Consider the following 14,186-nt stretch of genomic DNA (forward strand, 5'->3'; position numbering starts at 1 on the left):
TCTCTAAAAGGGAAATAAACATCCTTGTACTACACACTCCACTGTGTTTTTGGAGTAGGGGATAGTGGAAAACTTCAGTGAGCCATGTAAATGTGAGTTATTAATAATCTGTTCTCCCTGGTGTGCCACATTTATTTCTTACAAAGGAAAATATTGAAATAGTCACTCACAACCCTCATAATCCTCATATTCTCTCATAGGACATTTGCTGCTGTTAGTCAGTAGTGGTCTAGAATGTTTGGGCAGTGCTACTCATTATTAACTTTGTTTCCTGTATATTTGTGTGTCATGGACAACGAGCATGGCTGGCAGACTACCACTGAAAATATGTCAAACCCTAGTAGATCAGGCCTCCACCTCTTGTACTTCTGTAATTCTCAGAGTCACTTGTAAAGTCAGTGCTTATAATGTGGAGGGTGGGAAAAATTAGAGAATGGAGGGAGCCTATTGACCTTTCTAGCTGGAAGCTACTAAGTCCCATGGAATGCCTTTACAATCCCTCACTGCTTACCTTTCTTCCCATGTTTTGGCTTTTAAATTTGTAAAGCACATTTCCCCTACATCAACCTTGAGAAGTAGGAATTATAAGTATCAGTATTATTACTGTTATCTTTGATTTTATATTTATACCCCCAGCACTAGCATAGACATTGACACGTAGTACTTAATAAGCACATATCCATTCATTCATTTTTCCTCATTTTTCAGATGAGAAAACTGATGTTCAGTAACATCTGTGGTCACACTTTTAGGGAGTTATAGAATCATAATTCAAATCCAATTCTACAACATTCTATTTCAGTATCTTCCTGTTAATTTTATTCTGTAGGGAAAGGAAAAAAAAAAAAAAAGACTTTAGGTCTCTGCTCTGGCTTTTGCAGTTTCTTCCTGATGTAGGTAGGAGTATTTCCCATTAAGGACAATGTTTTTGAATCTGAAAATCTTGTTCAAATTCTACTGGCATCACCTTTAAGAGCTCCATGGTCACATGCTATAATATTGCTGCCCTTCCTTTCCAATACATTAATAAAGAGCTCACAGGAGACTTAATTCATTTCCAAATGCGGTCAGGTAACAGAGCAGTTAACCACTCACCACTGTGACTTTGAGTCATGTTTTATCTATAGATGATAAAATGATAACATCTATAGATGGCATTATCACCTGGGGTCATGCAAATGTAATCAGCAATGGACAATACTGATGGATGGAGCAAAGTCTCCTAAGCAACAGATGCCAGCAGTCAGCAGTGTGTACTACTATCCTGTCACACAAAAAGGATTTGATTTGTTCATTCTCTCATAATAAATTGAAGTAAAGAAGATTTAAGTATGAAGAAAATATTCTTGATAGGAAAGTTGTTAGTAAGAACCACAACACCATGAATCACAGGCAAATTGAAATCTTTTCCTCTGTAAACTTTAAAAAACAAAACAAAGGGGCAGCTGGATAGTGCATTGGATGCTGCACCAGCCCTGGAGTCAGAAAGAGCCTCAAATATGGCCTCAGACACCTAACACTTCCTAGCTGTGTGACCTTGGGCAAGTCACTTAACCCCAATTGCCTCTGGGGAAAAAAAGAAACATAAATCCTATTCATTGTGATTTAAAGAGTCCTATTTGAAGGCAGGGGGAATTGTAGAGGTCACTTCCAGTCCAGTGACTTTGTTTTCTCTGCAGCCTGGAGCAATTGACTCACAGACTTTCTGTGTCTTAATTCCCCAGGTTATTGCAGAGATTGCTGGACTCACCATCCTAGATTATGACAAAAATTTGAAGACTAATCAGCTAACAGGAATGAAGGAGTTTGAAGATGAAAAGCAGTCAATTAGGAGAAGACTAATATGACAAGGGAGAATTCTGAGAGTCAAGAGGTATCAATTTTTTGTCCAGCCACTGAGTCGCTTTATGGACTCAAGCACTGCCCTGTTTCGCTGTGCTTCAGACCTTGCACAGGTGGAAAACACTGAGGATGCCTTTAGAGTGACCATCTTTCAGCAGAGATAGAATGCTGAAAACACGCTAATGAAACCCACCTAGAAATTATTGAATGAGCGTAAAGAGGAAATCCAGATATATATGATCATATCAAATTCAAAATGATGCATTGGATGATCTGAGATTTTTGTAAAGAAAAGAGAAAAAGAGAGATCATGATTTTAGAGCATTGTAAGAAAGTTTTAACACTCAGCCTTCACTAATTCCCCTAGTTTTTAGAGAATAAATTATAGTATTATGTACAAAGGACATAGAGATTTACAGGAAAAATATTAAATAAATGTTATGTTATTCACTACTCTGTGTGTGTGTTCTTTGTCCCTGTAGAAGGAAGTTGTTTAGGTTGTTAATTTGAAGTTCATTACTGTACATATAAGGCTGTGGTGCCTTCAGTCACTTTTTTTATTCTGAACATAATACACCAAACAAAATAGGCATTTCCATATGTACAGTAGAATAGAGAAGGAAGAATTATACAAAACTTCAGGTTTCATATAATTATGTACAGCTTACTTTTCTTTTTAAATATAAAATAAGTTCAATCTGTAGATTTAAAGTGATTGTACTTCTTTCTGATTTTCCTACATTTTTTAAAGATACCTTTTTCTTCTTTCTTTCTTTTCCATAACTTTGTTCCCTACCCCCATCCTCTTTCTCCATCAGGGTAAAAAAAGAAAAACAGAAAAAGTCTTGTCTGATCATGTAGTTTGGCTTCTCATGGGTATATTTAAGTGAGAGGCAAAGAGAAGACATTAAATTATTCTTTAAAAAATTGATTGCAAGTATTGTCATGAAACAATAAAAAAACATTATATTTGAATAGTTAACATGATTTAGACCAAGAATTAAAGAAATGTAAATTCTTGGCTACAGCTAGGTAAATTTTGAGAACCATATACGTATTAAGAGTTAGTAAGGACCTTCTATAGTTCAGTCATTTTTCAATTGGGTTCAAACTTTTGTGGCCCCATTTGGGATTTTTCTTAGCAAAGATATTTCAGTGGTTTGCCATTTCCTTCTCTACTTCATTTTACAGATGAGGAAACTAAGCAAACTGAGTTCAGTGACTTGACCAGGCAGATAGTTAAATGTTTGAGTCCAAATTTGAACTCTGGGAAAATGAGACTTCCTGACTCCAGGACCAGCATTCTGTGCACTATGGCATAACCTATTTGGCCTGTTGATATCTTATTGATGATTATTCATTTTAATGTCTTCATTTTTACATATGAACAAATTGAGTCACAGACAGATTAAATAGCTTGTCAGATCTCACAAAGGTAGTATATTATAGATCTGGGACTCAAAAGCAAGTCTGCACAAATATTTAGTTATGATCAATCATTTATAATCCCTTCAGCCTTGGGCATCACATAAGCTTTTTCATTCACCCTGTATCCTGAATATCTAGGGTTTGTTTGAGATTTCAACGTCTCTATCCCACTTTGTATCAAGTCTTTGCTGACGATTATAGCCCAGCCTTTGATTATCATTGGAAAGACATTTAAATGGTTGTTAGCTAATAATAAAGATGACCTTTTTATGGCTTTTATAAGCTAGGATGAATTCTTTTTCTAGCAAAGCAGAAAAAGATAAGGAAAAACCCCTATCATATCACATGATACCAGTATGCTTCATAAAAGAAATTAATATTTTAATCAGAAGGGAGTGGTTGTTCTTGGTTGTTATTCTCCTCCTGGTTTCTTTCTAACTGCTAGGTGTTTACTGATTAGTTTCCAATTGTTCTTAGTAATGTACAATTTTATGTGAGTTTTCAAAACCAGTTTCCTAATACAGGACTCTTTCCACAGAAAATGCAATTATAAACTCATTAAAACCTGGAATCAGACCTTGGTTCCTATGCTTAATGACCTGTAGAACTCTGAGAAAGTTGGTTTTTATACCTGAGCCTCAGTTTGCCCTGATTCATGGGAAGGTGAAAAGATGTAATCAATCATTCTTCCACCTTTCTATTATTCAGGAAACTGATAATAGGCAGCTAAAATGAAAGTATGTGATTCCTAAATATCCTAGTTTTGAATAGTTCTGAATCCTATGAAACAGAGCTTATCAAAATTCTGGATACACATATGAAGACAGATAAGCATTATAAATATATAAAATAAGATTTTACCACATAGGCAATAAAGTCCAGTTCTTAATCTTAGAGATAAATTGTGGGTAGGTATCTCTTATGATTTTCATGAAAAAAAATGTAATTTTAATGATTTAATTCTTTTGCAAAAGCTATTCTTCTGTGGGCAATAATCAGGATGTCCTTTAGTGATTTGGCTCATGATTTGGATCTAATCATCCCAGAAACAGAAACTTGTTAGTTATTTCCACTGTGGTGACCACTGTACCCAAAGACAGATTGCAGGATTGCATTAACAAAATATTTCATTTTAATTGAATTGCTACAAATAGCAGGGGTGGATGCTGGAAATTGTTTTGTTTTTACAAGATTAGTTACTTGGAAACTGACTCTTTCAGAGTGTTATTGTACATAGATAATAAAGAAATCATGTCATGACTTTTTTTGGCTTTCAGATTAAGTGGGAAAGTACTCACAATCCAGAAAAGATCTTTCTCTTCTCAGCCCCCTTCTTAGTGCTCTTGGATGACCTGGGAGTTCAAAACATTTTCATGGCACAGGAAATAGGGATGAATAATAGAGAAAGTCAGAGAAGTATGCTTCAAATTTCCCTTTGATTATTACTAACCATATGATAGCAGTCAAGATGTTAAGCTTCTCTGGGCCTCAGTTTCCCAAGAGGTAAAATGTAAAGGCTGAGCTAGATAGAATCTGAGATTTTTTTCCAACTTTAGAAATATGATTTCATCACTCTGGAAGTCACTGAAATAACTAAAATTTGATTCCAAGAAGTCAGATATGAATTTATAGAAAAGTTCTATAAGAAAGGCCATGAATTTATAGAAAAGTTCTGTAAGAAAGGCCATGTACCCTATTTCCCACCCCCTACTTTCCCCCTAAGTACCATGGGACACATTTTCTACAAGATCAATAGGATAAGGAGAACAAGCCAGTGTGGTTATTTTTCCTAACGAAGGAATCATATTGTGGACATGTTAGCAGGGTTGATTAATTATTTTCAACTTGGTAACCTCTTAATCCATATAAACTTGAACCACTGTATTCTAGAAAAGGATACCTTCATTGGTACTACATTGGTACTACATTGAACTTTCAAGTACCTGACTTCATTAATCTTCAAAATAATGGAAGCTCATTCAATTCTTCACTTCAAATCCGCTTTATTTAGCTACTGGTTGATTTGCATTCAATTCTATATATTTGTCATAATGCTGACTAAAACAAAACAATACATAATAATCCCATCTCCTAGAAACTTGAATTCTATCATTTATTATTAAGTATCAAGTAGCACCTCTGGACACTGTGTATCAGCTAGAAGAGTAACATCAAAGTGTCTGCACTCAAATCTGAGCCCTGATTCTTAAAATCCGTCTGCCTCTGGAGAAGTCAGTGCATTTCTCTATAAAGTGAACAAGTGAAGTTGGATGATCTCTGAGCTTTTTTCACTTCTCTATCTGTGATCCGTGTGATTAGCCATTTGCACCTCCAGGGTTTTCTGTGACCCTGTTCTCACCTATGCTAACCTGGTGTCAGTTTAGTATTAGCTGTATGGTCCTGAGTGCATATCCCTGAAGAGCAAAAGGAAGATGGTCGCATATAAATCCTTTGGGAGCAATAAAAGAGGGTTCCAACCCTTGTTCTTATTTGAATGCCCTGCCACAATTCACCCCCTCCACCACCATCATCCCTTCCCATTTGTCTCTACTAGGAATAATCAAACAAAAGACATCCAGGATCATTTGTTTTAGTACTACTAAAGGAATATGAGAAAAGAGAAAGGGGGAGTGAATGGCAGGGACTTTGAGTCTTTGTAATTTTCTTGTAATTAAAGCTGTTTCAAAGAAATATCACTTTTGTGCACAAGAGCAGGTTTTAGACATGCTATCGCTTCAGGGCATGGCATGTGGACCAATGGCAGGAAGTGACACAAAAATACATTTTGCCAGCATATTATCCAAGCTCTGAAGCATAGCATAGGACAAGGTGCTGGCCAAGATTTAAACATAGAGTAATTAACTCAGAACGCATCGCCAGGGGGCCTGTTCAGCTGTCTATTAGCAGCTTCCCGATTAACCAGAAAGGGGGGGGGGGAAGAATAATTGGTTACATCTTTTCACCCTCCCCTGGGCCAGAAATGTGAAAGAGAAGACTGTCTCCTGGATATAGAAGTGCTCCCAACAACTTAAGTCTTGATGACCCAACCATAACTCTGACTGCCGGCCAGCAGAGCTGAGGAACTCTGTAAGGATTTATTGAAGAAGTGGGATGTATGCCCAGGACTCCTTTTTTAATCAGAGGGTATATAATTATATAATAATGAATTCTTCTTTTATCCCACACCATCTGAGACAAAATGATTCTGTTCTTCTGATATTTACCCAGTAAATCTTCTAACATCATCATACATTAGAAAAACCTCAACCCCTTATGACAAATTTATACTTAGAACAAGTGTCCAAATAGTTGGAAGCTTTTGAAGGAGTAACTTTTTCAGATTCCTTCTATGCTACGATTTTCCATAAACCCATCTCAAATATAACCTACAATGGTTTATAAATCAGATCTAAATACATATAATTTAATAGGTCAATAATAGGTCATTTTTTACATTGAATCAGAATATACTTGCCCATATTAGCATACTAATGAACCTCAATATTGATTTCAACCTTCCAAGAAGTAAGTGTGAGAAGTCAAGTGAATGCCCAATAGTCCTCTGTATTTATTTGGTGTAAAGGACTTTAGGGAATGAATACCATTGGTCATCACTGTAGTTTGATGGAAATAGGCTCAAAGCCTCTGAGCTATGGGAAAACTCCAGGACCTAATTAATGAAAAAACAATAGGTATAGAATAGATTCCCAGTTATCTCCTAAACTGGGTATATTTTCTGGGCCTCCTACATCTATATATTTAAATATCATTTTCAGTCATGTTCAACTTTTTGTGATACAATTTGGGGTTTTCTTGGGAGAGATACTAGAGTGATTTGCCACATTTTACAAATGAGGAAACTGAGGCAAAGAGAGTTAAGTAATATAGCTTGTGAGTGTTTAAAGCCAGATTTAGAACCCAGGAAGATGAGTCTTTCTGACTCTAGACCCAGTACTCTATCCATTGCACCATTGAACTGCCCATCTCTATAGCTAGATACCATTTATGTTATTACATAAACACATAAATATATTTCTCTCTGCATATGTGTTTACTTATATTTGTATTATTTCTTCAATAGAGATACCTCCTCTAACAATGCAGATTATAATCCATTTATGTCCTTTTATCTCATGTGGCTCATGATGTCCTCCCTTAAATCTTTCACAGGGTTCTACCAAGCTAGGGACCTTTTTATAATTTTCTGAACATTGCTTTAATATTAAAAATATATATATATGGGCTGTCCCTTGGCTGGTTGTTTTTCTTACCATATTACTGGCTCATCTTTTCTAACTAATCCACAAAACTCATATATATTCACCCATATCCATGCACATACACATAGCCATTACCCCTCTTCCCATATACACATATTGAGGTAAACTCAAAGTCTTGGATATTTATTGTCATGTATACATCTATGGGAAAAGTAAAGGTTTTTAGCAAAGAAGTTGGGGTACATGAAGATACCTTCAAAGCTATAGCACCATAATGAAATGCTTTGGGAAAGAACAGAAGAGCTTTCCCATAGATCAATGACACTGATTATACTTCTGTCAAACTGCAGGAGTGACCAAAGGCATTTATGCCTTGAAAATCTTTTCACAATACAAACATGAAAGGCTTTCTGGCTTTCACCTGGCCTCTCAATCTCATTCTCCCAACTAGTCTCACCTAGATTCTTTTGTTTTCACTTCTCTAATCTATTTAGTTGAATGAAAAAATCCAGAAAATTTAGGGAGAGAAATGAAATTAAGGGTTCTATGTAAATAGATAATATTAGGGTTCTCTGACATCCTGAAGTATATCTTAAGAGATTCTGGATTTTTATAGAGAACTCGAGGGGAGTTATGAGGAATTTTTAACCCTAAGACTGATATTTGTCTGGCATAAGTGCAGACTATAAGCACTTACAGACACAGGGAACTAAAAGAAGACTTAGATTTCAGTAATATCTCAATATTTTTAATTCTCAGTTTCCTCCTGTATAAAATAGTTATAAAAAAGCAGGTACTTCACCAGCTTAACATGAAGATGAAATGTCATAATGTATGGGAAAATACTTTGCAAAATAATTGTTATTAAATATCAGTCATTACTTAGTAATTGTGTTGTTTCTATAAAGAAAAAGAAACTATCTTAACCTAAAGGAGTCTGTTTAGATTTTACTTGATGCCTTCATCAAAATTAGGTAGTTCATATCCAAAAACTATTAATCTGCCTCTATCAGGGAGAGGCTTTCTCATCACTGCATCATGGCAGTTCGTCACAATGATTTATAATTCCTTATTGCAATGAAGCAGCGCTGTCTTCAGAAAAAGCTGTAAATAGAAGATACTACTATCTATGAAGTTTCCTGGATATTGTAATGATCTTATATCCTCAAACACTAGTAACTTTTCAATCTCTTTGTGATTCATCTTGAACTTGATCAATGTTTTGAAAACAATTTTGAACTTAATTGACCCATTCATCCTTTTATAAGCAATATTTAAAAGATACACCATGCACAGTGCCTTTACCAGCACAATGCAGGTTTTCCGGATTATAACTACTTCATACATCAACAATGTAATGATTCAAGGCAATTCCAAAAGACTTGAGATGGAAAAGGCCATCTGCAACCAGAAAGAGAACTTTTGGCCACATTTTTCCTGCACAACATGACAAGTATGGAAAAATGTTTTAATATAATTACTTCATACTTACATATATATTATACATACCCTATAAATACTATTTTTGTAGTATTATATATATATATATTTTTTTTTTCTAATGACAGTTAGAGACAGAGGTTCATGTTATTGAGTTTAATTAGATACATATCACTTGTGAGTAAAAAAGTGCAAAAGAAATATACTTGAAAATAGGTGCAGGCTGTTACATGTACATTCAGTGGTAAGGGAGAGAGTTATGTTGAGAAATAACATTATGTTTCTCTTTCAATCAACCAAGTAAGCAAGCAATAAATATTTCTTAAATTCCTACTATGTGTCAAGTATGCTGTTAGGCACTAGGGATATTAAAATAAAAATTAAATACTCTCTGCCCTGAAAAAGATTACACTTAGGTGGAAAAACAAAATGTATACATATAGATATATACCAATAATCATGCAGACTGGTTGTCTGAATTCTTTTGCTGTGAAGAATTCCTGGATGAGGAAATTCCCTTCACCAGGGCAGCTAATTTTCTTTTTTGTGACTTGAAGTCATACAAAGTCTAAAGAAAAATACAAGATAATTTGGGAAGGCACTAGCCACTGGAGGGGTCAGAAAAACCTCATGTAATAGGTTGTGCTTGAGCTGTAATTTGAAGGAAATAGGGATTCTGAGAGCTGGAGGTGACACTGGAGTATGCCTCCTTTACTAGAAAAATAAGCTCATTCAGCAAAGATTTCAGGTAGGAAGGGAATAAGTATATCACTAATAGACTTGGGGGAGTGCCAAGATTGAGTGAAAGTAGACAAAATAAGTAGACATGGGAGCAAAAAAGAAAACGTGCCACTCCATATGAAACTGGTACATCCTCCATCTAATAAAGATAACTATTGAGTAGAACAGGTGTCTAAAAGACCATCTGTAGGAAACCCCATGTTTTACCTTATATTGAGTGAGTCTTCTGTGATGCCTTTTCCCTTTAAGCCAGGTTGTACTGAATAAAAGCTACAAATGAAAAAGAAACATCTCAATGAGTATTAAAGCTCAGCAGTCTTTCTTCCCACTATTTTTTATTTTCATAGCCTTAAACTGGTCACTATAGAATCTTTCCCTGCTTCAGTATCCTTATCTGTAAAAATCAGTTAGAAAAGGAAATGGCAGACCTCTCCAATATCTTTGCTAAGAAAACCCCTAATGGGATTATGAAGAGTCAGACATAACTGAAAACAATTGAACAACAAAAATAAATGCAGCTAATTCTTATTAAGGGCAGATATTGATCTGGATGTTTCTGATATTAAATCTTTTACAATGGAGAGAGAGATATAGACTCAGAGAATCTGACTCAACTTACTTTCAATGTGATCTTGAAAAAGTCATCCTCTCTGAACATCAGTTTTCTCCAATTTCTTGAAATTTCCATCCAGTTCTAAATCTCTAACCCTAAATTTCAAAGATATTCCTGTGTCTGTCATAGTCTGACCCAGTCTCAATCTGACTCAGTTTCCTCTAGTAGTCTGCCAGTCTCAACTAGTCTCTGTCTGAGTCTGACTTTGTCTCCAGTTTAAATACCCTATTACAATTACATCATTACAGCATACTGAGTGTATGCCAATTTAGAGTGATTATATCATTATATCATAATAGATATATGTGAACTAGAGAACCATTATCTCATCAGTTCCACTGAGTTAATACCTTGTTTCAAGTATACTTCTCCATTCTGGCCCTCTACAGTATCATCTGTTGGACACATCATCTAGTGTGACAAACCTCTCCTCCCTTATGGCAAAAAGAGTGCGGTATACTGCTCAAATGATAATCTTTTTTTGGCTCATGGTCTTCAGGAAATTCAGGCTTATCTCCATGTCAATATGAGATATCTGACAAGACTTTGAGGCAGGATGTGTCCATCATTTTTTGTTCCAAATGCTCATTATATACTTGCAATCTTCCCTCATCCTTCTCCTTTTCTGGTTATCTTATTTATTCTTTTTAACCTTCCCTCCCAACTGTCCCTATCCCACCCTGCATCTCCAACTCCCTCCAACTACTTACACAAATGTCTAACCCAATCATTACCTTTTGAAAGCTCTGCTTCTGTCACTGTTATGGAAGACAAGAAACTTGGAATAACCATTTCTGAAGAAGATTTCCAAGGCAATCTCCTATTTAAAAAAAATAGTTTTTACTGACTTTTTTGATCTCTAGATGATGAACAGAGAATCTAAGTTCTCTGAGGGACAGGATTGTTTCCATTTTTGTCTTTGTATCCCTAGCACTCAAAACAAAGCTAGGAACATAGTAGGTGCTTAATAAATATTTTTAATGTGAATTTTTTTATTTTTGTATAACTAGTGTGTGTCACTAAATACTGATTGAATTGAATGAAAGAACTGAATGGATAGAATGAAGTTGAAATTTTCATTTTAATTGAATTTACTTTCTAATTTACTTACTAAATTGTTTTTTTACTTATAGACACTCTTTATCTACCAATGCAGATTTAATTTACTGTCACAGAAGTCCATGAGAACATAACTTGTTATTTTTGTTTTTCTTTGTATCCATAATCTTCAACACATAGTAGGGGCTTAATAAAAGCTGGTTGACTTGACTTGAAGAAAGATCTGTGATTTCATTGGTGTATGGACTCCCTCCCTTAATGCATACTGTAATACTTCTAAGGCTTAGAAAATAGTTTAATGGGTTGCTGTTGTCATAAATATTCATCATCCTTTGGCCAACTGTCTGACCACAAGCCCCTTCAAACTGAGCTCAGAGAGTTCTCTCTGGGAAGGCACATAGTCAGTCACAGCATCATAGAACTCAGAGTTGGAAGGAACTTCAGAACCATCTAATCTAAATCGAACCTAAAAAAATCCCCTCTACAAAGTACTTAAGTTGGCCCATTCTCAAACCTTGTACAATTTTATAAGATCTATCTGGGATGATTACTTTGTTCTGGTCTTTGAGAAGTTGGAGTCACAGCCATATTGTGGTGAGATGTCCAAGAAAGATTTTTGGGAAGAACATCTAACTACTGTTTTCAAAACAATCTTTTGTTTGATGACATATCGTTGGATCAGAGACCTGAGAGCTGCAATTTTTGAGATAAATGGCTTTTTCACAGGGAGAAAGATAGCAGACACTTCAATTATAATTATGATATACCAGGACATCTAAGATTGAGATTGCCTGGGCAGTTAAAAAAGATAGTTCTAAAAGACATTCATAGAGAAATAAGGAATCAGACAATTTCAAAATTTAAAGGACCTCAAGACATCTAGCTTAATTTATATCTGAGAGAGGATCCTTTTTAATATCAAATCCAAGAAATCATGTCATAGTTTTGTCTGAAGATCACTAGAGAGGGGGATCCTTTTACATCTTAAGGCTCCCCATTTCACTTTGGCAAGTTTCATCTATTGGGAATTTCTCCATGACACTGTAGTATAAATTTGCCTGTTTGCAACTTCTACCTATTACTTCTAATTCTGCCTCTGGGGCCAAGCAGAGCAAAGCTATTCCCTCTTTCACAGAATAGCTTTCAAATATTTGAAGACAATGGTCATATCCCTTGTGTTTTAGGTTAAATGACTTCAGTTTCTTCAAATAATTTCCATGTAGTATTCTGTATTTGTTACTTAGCTCAAAGTAATCAAAATGGTTCTTTGAAATCTGGGAATATTTAAAATAGTTGACATTTAAAAGCTTCTTTCCTCTAACTCATTGCTTTTCCTACTTGGGGTATCTTTGGTTGATACATACCTGTAGCAAAAAGCGCATCTTATGTATCTCCTTAATGTCACCATAGGAATGTCGATTGCAAGTGTAATAATCTGAAGGTCTGTCTTTGCTGCACATATTGAAAATAAATGGATCACTGATGCTGGAAGAAAACAAGAGAAAAAAAATAGTGTTCAAAATGAACACAAATGGAAAATAAATAAATTGGTTTATTTACAAGAACATTTGCTTTATGGGTTGTTTTTTAAATTTAATATCAAACATAGAGAGGGTAATTCGATATTAGCATTTGGTGCTAACAAAGGAGAAGATTTGAGTTGAATCCTTTAAGAGGCTGGTTTGTAAAACAAAGGAAAAATAATAAAAATTTTTGACAAAACTAGTGGCCTTTGCTACAACTTCCTTATCTTAAGTGCAACATGATCTCCTTAAAGTATAAGGGTTTTCTTAAAGTACTAATTAATGCAATTGAACAATGAAAGAGAATTAATAAAATAAACAGTGTCTAAACTTTGAATGGCTTAGGAGATAAGTTCTACTTAAATATTTCTGATTTCTGGATACTTGCCCCTGCTCAGCAGATAAATCCTATTCATGACCTGGGAATTTATTCACTTTTTCTCTCTCTTGTCTTTGTCTCTGTCTCTCTTTCTGTTGTTTTTCCCCTCTCTGGTGAGCAAGCAAACTTCCTCTGTTTACTTCAATCCTATTTTCCCCAGTTCTAGCTGAGAATTACTCTGAGTTTCCTTAATCACTCAAGGGACCAGAATTTGAATAGGCCAGCCTATTTCCAGCCCTTGGTTGGGGCAGAATAGCAGCCAAGCACTAGTTCTCTAAAGCCTCTGAGCTATCAGCCTAAGTTAGTCTTCAGTTTTTATATAAACCTTTAATTAACTCATTGCTTATTCTTTATTCTATACTCAGAATTCTGGGTTCTTCTTTTACTCTAACTTGTTATTTAGTTGGAGTCAGTTATTCTCCATTGGATGATTGCTTATACTATGAACATATATAGTTATTGTTATATATATACAAAATGACATGTTTTATCCCTACCACAGTTATATACATCATACACATATAATTCTGAGAATTGGAAAGGACAGGAGTAGTAGAGTTATTTTTGTCCCTCATACAATCACTGAAAGATCTCAGATTCATTCTGCCTTGTTCCTTTCTTGGTCAAAATTGGAGATTAACATGCCCTGATCTTGTAGATGGCTGGTCAGTGGAGTAGGTCAAAAAAGTCCAAAAGCAGGAGTATACCTCCTTTGATGTGTCTGGGTTATTGTAACTATCTAAAAAGTGGGGTTCAAGGATAACAAGTCAATAAACACAGAGAGGGTCATGAAAATACTCTCAACTCAAGAAAGTAAAATGAAGGCAGTTTACAGAAAATGAAATCTAAATGAACAGATTGAGGTCAGCAGCACTTGCTTGCCTTAATCCAGGAAGGAAGTTTATTTTCACAAGACTTAAATGCAGCAAGTCAATTTTTTT

At 35.2% G+C, this 14,186-nt stretch overlaps 1 protein-coding gene across 5 annotated transcripts in view; it reads right to left on the minus strand.

Annotated features, from left to right (window-relative positions):
- Positions 1-14,186, minus strand: part of WDFY4 (WDFY family member 4) — a 486,698-nt gene that overhangs the window by 103,355 nt on the left and 369,157 nt on the right. For 4 of the 5 annotated variants that reach the window (XM_031956283.1, XM_031956282.1, XM_012539778.3 and 1 more), the window contains 3 exons: positions 12,708-12,828; positions 11,019-11,104; positions 9,879-9,941 (listed from right to left, as the gene is read on the minus strand). In XM_031956283.1, coding sequence (XP_031812143.1) covers positions 9,879-9,941; positions 11,019-11,104; positions 12,708-12,828 — 270 coding nt within the window. Of the gene's footprint in view, positions 1-4,204; positions 4,623-9,878; positions 9,942-11,018; positions 11,105-12,707; positions 12,829-14,186 lie in introns of those variants that run through there. The other variant, XM_031956284.1, reaches the window with a different exon arrangement.

This window comes from Sarcophilus harrisii, chromosome 2 (genome assembly GCF_902635505.1).
Source record: "Sarcophilus harrisii chromosome 2, mSarHar1.11, whole genome shotgun sequence".
Classification (NCBI taxonomy): domain Eukaryota; kingdom Metazoa; phylum Chordata; class Mammalia; order Dasyuromorphia; family Dasyuridae; genus Sarcophilus; species Sarcophilus harrisii.